Source organism: Anabrus simplex, chromosome 2 (genome assembly GCF_040414725.1).
Source record: "Anabrus simplex isolate iqAnaSimp1 chromosome 2, ASM4041472v1, whole genome shotgun sequence".
Lineage (NCBI taxonomy): Eukaryota > Metazoa > Arthropoda > Insecta > Orthoptera > Tettigoniidae > Anabrus > Anabrus simplex.
Genome location: NC_090266.1, coordinates 185,983,661 through 185,991,121, shown reverse-complemented (window position 1 = coordinate 185,991,121; position 7,461 = coordinate 185,983,661). Strand labels below are relative to the sequence as shown.

The following is a 7,461-nucleotide window of genomic DNA, read 5'->3' as shown; positions in this document are numbered from 1 at the left end:
ATGCCTCCTAAAATGAGAAAGAGTCAGGTGGCTAGGATTCCTCCTCCTGATGTTCGCAAAGACTCCATTGATCATTGGACGAGTATCATCGAAACCAAGCAGCGGTGTAAATATCCTTCCTGTAAGGGATTCACAACCATTAAGTGTGAAAAATGTCAAGTGCCTTTATGTTTGAAGAAAGTGAGCAACTATTTCAAAAAGTTCCACGTAGGGTAGATAAATGTGATTCACCATGCATGTTGGTTCATCATATTGCACATTGCACTATTTAGAAAGAATGAAAAAAGTGTTTTAACAGTCTGATTCAAAATTATTTAAGCAAAGACACTCATCTTTATTTATAATTTAAAAGTGCATATATAATCATTTTTAATATATCTCAATGCATAGTGTAGCCTTTTGGCACATTTTAGAAAAGGATAAAAATATCAAGAAAATGTTGTCAAGAATTTTTCTAGTATTTTTCCTTTGTTTTATTTACATGTCCTAATCTATATAAATTTTTAAATTCAAAAATAAAAATTCATGCATTGTAGGGTTAACTATGCACAATACAGATTCACAAAAAAATGTGTATATGCAACTGTGTCGAGAATATAATACAATTAAAAGAGAGGCATGCAAGGGTACTCTCCTTGGTGATGCTGTCCAGATAAAGCCTGATTTTGGTTTGCACCACTCTGTGCAACCATTGCTGCCATAGAGGCAGGTGGTGGTGCTGGATGATACGTCCCTCCAGGATTAGCGTGATGAAACATCATAGCTGCAACTGCTGCTGAATGCTGAGAACGTGCAGGGGGGAGCATATGATGATGAGGTGGAGCTTGATGATGATGAACACTGTGATGATCAGCCTTTGATGATGTTCTAGAATTGAGCAATTGATGGTGATGGAAATCAAGTGACGAATGATGGGAATCGGGAAAGCCTGGATATGCCGGGGGTTGTTGATGAGGAGTTGTGGGATTATTTGTTGCAGATGATGTTGGAATATGGTGCTGCATCATAAGCTCAAGCTCACCGCTGCCTGCCATTGTTTGATGAGGAGTACGCTCGACATTGTTGCTGTTGTAACTACTTCGACTATCCTGTTAAATAAAAGCCTGATTTAAGTAAACCTGCTAAGTAACAAATGGAAAGAAATGTAATTAAAATGATTACATTTGGCCTGTCTATGTGAGGCTCACACAACACTGTAGGATTCTAAGTCATGGAAATAATAAATTACCACTTGGATAGAACAATTCACATATAACACTTCATATTATAGATATAATTTATGACATGTAAAATATTATGTTTCATGAAGACATTACCCTGCTCCAATCAATCAATCAATCAATCAATCAATCAATCAATCAATCAATCAATCAATCAATCAATCAATCAATCAATCAATCAATCAATCAATCAATCAATCAATCAATCAATCAATCAATCAATCAATCAATCAATCAATCAATCCATCCATCCATCAATCAATCAAACAATCAATCAATGCATTTAAGCTGCTGTCCTGGTGGCAGATTCCTGATCAATAGTTTACCTAGTCTCTTCTTAAATGATTTCCAAGAAATTGGAAATTTATCGAACATTGATCACACATTCTACGTATTTATATGTGTTAACATACGTTAGATTAAGATGATCTTAGAACATGGAAATTTTGATTTTATATTTATGAAGCTCGCTGATGAAGAAAGTGGATATCTTTTGAAACATGTACGAGTATTAAGTAATAAGTATTAATTCAGAATATAAGTGTATAAAAGTCTTTTATAATAAATATTGATAGGGCAGACTATACCACTACCTGTGGTATATTTCATAAACTTCAACGAATCACACCATTATCATTCCTGTTTCCGATGCCATGCTTACCCAAAATTTTCCTATTTGTGAAACGCCGTTCATCATCATTCCATTGCCTACTGTCCATCTCACAACATTATCGAGGTCATTTTGCAGTTGCTCACAATCGTGTAACTTATTTATTACTCTATAGAGAATAACATCATCCGCAAAAAGCCTTACCTCTGATTCCACTCCTTTACATAAATCATTTATATATATAAGAAAATATAAAGGTCCAAAAATATTGCCTAGAGGAATCCCCCTCTTAATTATTACAGGGTCAGATAAAGCTTCACCTACTCTAATTCTCTGAGATCTATTTTCTGGAAATATAGCAACCCATTCAGTCACTCTTTTGACTAGTCCAATTGTGCTCATTTTGGCCAGTAGTCTCCCATGATCCACCCTATCAAATGCTTTAGACAGGTCAATCGCGATACAGTCCATTTGACCTCCTGAATCCACGATATGTGCTATATCTTGCTGGAATCCTACAAGTTGAGCTTCAGTGGAATAACCTTTCCTAAAACTGAACTGCCTTCTATCAAACCAGTTATTAATTTTGCAAACATGTCTAATATAATCAGAAAGAATGCCTTCCCAAAGCTTACATGCAATGCATGTCAAACTTACTGGCCTGTAATTTTCAGCTTTATGTCTATCACCATTTCCTTTATACACAGGGGATACAATAGCAACTCTCTATTCATTTAGTATAGTTCCTTCAACCAAACAATAATCAAATAAGTACTTCAGATATGGTACTATATCCCAACCCATTGTCTTTAGTATATCCCCAGAAATCTTATCAATTCCAGCCGCTTTTCTAGTTTTCAACTTTTGTATCTTATTGTAAATGTCTTTGTTATCCTTTAACTCATGGGTAAATAATGCGAATATTTATTATTATTATTATTATTATTATTATTATTATTATTATTATTATTATTATTATTATTATTATTATGGCTTGTGAGGTGTGGCTATGAAGATGTTTACATCTATTATTCGCGTAGTTATGTTCAGACTTTACTTGGTATAAATTACGAACGTATTACTTGTGAGGTTATGTCATAAAACATCTGGTGTATATACATTAATAAAAGTTTATTTCATGTAAGAACATGTAATTTATATTATATGATTTAGTATTACCTCTACATATGATGTATAATCCACTGTGATATTGTGCAACACACTGTAATAAGTCCAGAACAATGCTATGTGCGACTAGAATTATGTAGAAACTTCCTTACATTGTAAATAGGCTATTGGAGACTCTCAAATTTACGAGAAAACATGTTGTGTCATATTCTTCTAGAAGCCTGGCCAGGCAAATATATAAAGAGGCAGTCTTGGGAGTAGAGTTGAGTTGTTTTTAATGAGACTTATGCGGAAGTCGTGTTAGCTGGGTGTTTGAAGTCAAATATGTGAATTTTGTTGGGTTGGTAGTCGACATGCAACTATTTCAATCTTCTTCTTATTCTTTGTAGTAGTGTGTTGTTTATGATGGCAGTTTATTAGTGTGTGTGGATATGTGTAAATAAATTGTAAATAAAACAGTGTACACAACTGACAGCATTTTGTGTGCATCTTTGTGAATACATAAGCTGACGACCATCACAGGACTAAAGAATAATTTTCGAGTGAATACGAGTGTAAGTGCGAATTAGAACATAATGCAAGTTTTACTAGAAAATATGTCTGCACAACAACTTAAAGATGAACTCGCAAGGTGAAATCTTCTGACAAACGGCAAGGAGAAATAACTGAAGATGCGGTTACGAGAAGATCTCATCGGAAAAGGCGAAGATCCCGAAAAGTTTTTTATCGAGGTGGACGAAACATCGGACTCAGCATCGGAAGAGGAGGTACATATTAACAAAATGTGTTCAAACTTAATAAGCATAATGCAGGCACTCAATGACAAATTCTCAGACGTTGATTCACAAGTTAATTCCACCTTAACGGAATAGAATGACAAACTTTCAGACAAAATTTTGAGACAAAATTTTTCGAGTTAATTCAGTTTTAACCGGACAAATATCACAAGTGTACAAGCAGGTTTACAAAGTAGAACATGGCCTAGAATAAATTTTTTTTTTTTTTTTTTTTTGCAAGTTGCTTTACATCGCACCGACACAGACAGGTCTTATGATGACGATGGGAGAGGAAAGGGCTAGGAATGGGAAGGAAGCAGCCATGGCCTTAATTAGGGTACAGCCCCGCCATTTGCCTGGTGTGAAAATGGGAAATCATGTTAAACCATCTTCAGGGCTGCCGACAGTGGGGTTCGAACCCACTACCACTATCTCACGAATACCGGATACAGGCCGGACTTAAGCGACTGCAGCTATCGAGCTCGGTTCGAAAATTTCAACCATAGATGATAACATTTCATCCCAAATTAGTGAGATCACCAATCAATTAACACAACAGATATCGGACTATAAGTCAAAACTGGGACAGGTTGAGAAGATAGATAGTACAATAAGCCCGCTGGAAGGGGACATCTCAAACCTCAAGGAGAAGGTGAAAACCCTGATTTCTGGCATAAAACAACAGGATGAGTGGAGAATATCTACCGTGGAGGAAATTTTTAAAGCCATATTTCTGCTGTTGACGGAAGGTTAGAAAACCAGAATTTGACCATCAAGTGTGATATGCAGGATATGAGGAAGAGCATCCTTCACGCGGTAGAAGATAGATTAACTTGAACAGGACCTATCACTACACCTTCAACCCCCTCAAACCTAACCGGCAACACAGGACACCTAGATCCGAAGGTGATTATAGAGAGCCATCTGTAATTCCACGGACAACTGGAAGAGAACCCGACTAGCTTCAAGCAAAATTATCATAAAAATAATTTATTTATTATCACCACCTATTCAATACATGCCACGTGTTACGTGGTTGAAATTTACATAATACTATATAAACTTCTCAAGGACATGTTTTGCCCCTTCTTAAGGGCATCACCAGCCTGTAGGCAACCTTAAGGTCAAATGTCTGAAACCTTGTTTATCCATAAATGGTTTACAATGAAAGTTCCTTTACATATTAAAGACCTCTAAAATTATGATGATGCTCTTAAGAAGGCGCAAAACATGTCCCTGAGAACTTTATGTAGTATTATGTAAATTTCAACCATGTAACACGTGGCATGTATTGAATAGGTGGTGATAAAAATTATTTTTGTGATAATTTTGCTTATAGTCAGTTTCAATACGGATCAACATGAGAGTTGTCACTTGCAACCAACTAGCTTCATCGAGAAATCGGTCTACTAGGAAGGACTAATCTACTGGAGGACATCTTCGTTCAACTCATCACACAGTGGTTACAGGGGCAAGCCGCTACTTGGTGGAATAACTTGAAGGGCTTAAATTTAAACTGGACAGACTTTAAGAGGGAATTCCTTGCTAGGTTTAATTCCGAAAGGGTGAAGAGCTCTGTGAAAAGCAAGCTACTGACTGAAGCACAACGCACCTATATGAGAGCTAGCGCGTTCATCCTCCAGAAGTACCAGCTCTTCAAGGGGCTGCACCCGGAAGAGAGCGAGAACGAGATCTTACCAGACATCACAGAGCTACTCCACGATAAGGTTCGACCTCTAGTGAAAGTGTCACAACCGAGAATCCTTTGATGATCTGAATAGAATCATCACCCAGTTGGAAGAAAAATACAAGAGCAAAGCTACGGAAAAGACCAGCTCAGTTAGGAAGTGTACTAGTGTGGAAAAACGGGATACCTTAAGAACAAGTGCCCAATCCTGACGTCGGAAAACTAGGTCTGGCCCATTCTGGATTGAGGAGGGATGGGACCGGGAACAGGAATGCACCTCAAGACCTCACAGACAAGCAGCCCTGGAAAAGCACAAGAGGGATTGGTCAGACTGTGAGCAGAACAGGCCAACCTCACTCAGCTATCATCTTGAGGATAGGCAATGAGAACTTTTCAGCCATACTCGACAGTCAAGCAAGCCTTACTTACTTACTTACCCGGTGCTACAGCCCTGTGTGAGCCATGGTCTCTTCTAAGATAGTCCGCCATCCACTTCGATCCTGAGCGGCTGCTCTCCATGGGCGGATGTTCATTGCCCTCACATCGGCTTCAACTTCATCGCTCCATCTATTACGGGGCCTTCCTTGTCGCCGTCTTTTATCTACTCGGGATTTAACTACTTTTCTTGGCATTCGATCTTCCTCCATTCTTTCCACATGGCCAAGTCATCGCAGTCTCTGTGCCTTAATAAATCTAACTATATCCTCCTGGTCTAATATGTTCTGTTTTTCAGCATTTGTCCTTATCCTCCAACCATTTTGGTCTTGAATTGGGCCATATATTCGTCTAATAATCTTTCTTTCAAATATTCTTAATTTATTTGTATCATCAACTAAAAGGTTACAGGCTTCTGAGCCATATGTCATTACAGGTCTAATAAGGGTCTTATATATTTTGAATTTTGTAGGTTTAGACAATAGACGAGATTTAAATAATGTAAGATTTGAATAATAGGCCCTGTTTCCAGCTATTATTCTACGATGTATCTCCTCACTTATTCTATTATTGTTTGTCAACATGGTTCCCAAATACTCAAAACTTCGTACATTCTCAAAATTATGCCCATTTATTGTCAGATTATCTTGACTTCTTCTGCCCTCTATAACAGTCACATGCATATACTTAGATTTACTGTCATTCACCTCAATCCCATCCGTTTTCCTGCTTCCTCCATTTCAAGAAACATTTCCTTCAAATATCTATCATTCCTGGACTACATCATCTGCATACGCACAAATTTGTTTAGATTTATATACAATATTTCTGGTATCCATTATTTTTTCAAGGACTTGGTTATTTGCCAGGTTAAACAAAGTAGCTGAGAGTGTATCACCTTGTCTGACTCCTGTATTAAGAGCAAACTCATTTCCTATTCTTCCATCCACCATCACCTTTGCCCTTACTTCTCCTAAAGTGATTCTGATCATCCCAATCAGTTTCTGTGGTATTCCTATCGTCTCCATATATTCATATAGCTTATCCTTGTATATACTGTCAAATGCTTGTCTAAAATCTACAAATGAAATATGTAGATCTATATTATGCTCATAGCATTTTTCCATCGTTTGACATACCACGAATATTTGATCCAATATGCTCCTATTTTGCCTGAACCCACACTGTACTTCATCCAATCTCTTTTCAGCATATGGAATCAGATATCGTAATAGTATATTTGAAAATACTTTATAGATGATATTCAGTAATGTAATTCCCTTATAATTAGTGCATTCGTATTTATTTCCCTTCTTATATATTGGGAAAATTACTCCTGTATTCCACTCATCAGGTATCCGTTCTTCCTCCCAAATCTTAATAATCAGTTCATGTACCTCTTGTAGCATCCTGGAGAAAGTAAAAATAGGAGGGGTAAAACAGTGAAGTGTGCATTGAAACTGTGCTTGTGTTCCGTGTGTAAAGCGTGTTTAACTGATAGCTAAGTACCACATACGAAAAAGCTACGGTTTCATAATTATCTTTAAATTATTGATTGCTTTGTGAAGTAGCATCATGCCTGCATCCAAGCCCAGAGGAAGTGCT

At 37.1% G+C, this 7,461-nt stretch overlaps 1 protein-coding gene across 1 annotated transcript in view; it reads right to left on the bottom strand.

Annotated features, from left to right (window-relative positions):
* Positions 1-490: 490 nt before the first annotated feature.
* LOC136863480 (zinc finger protein 879) overlaps positions 491-7,461 on the bottom strand; it is a 218,936-nt gene continuing 211,965 nt past the window's right edge. The window contains exon 11 of the mRNA XM_068225955.1: positions 491-1,088. Within this exon, the coding sequence (XP_068082056.1) occupies positions 606-1,088 (483 nt within the window). The 3' untranslated portion in view covers positions 491-605. The remainder of the gene's footprint in view (positions 1,089-7,461) is intronic.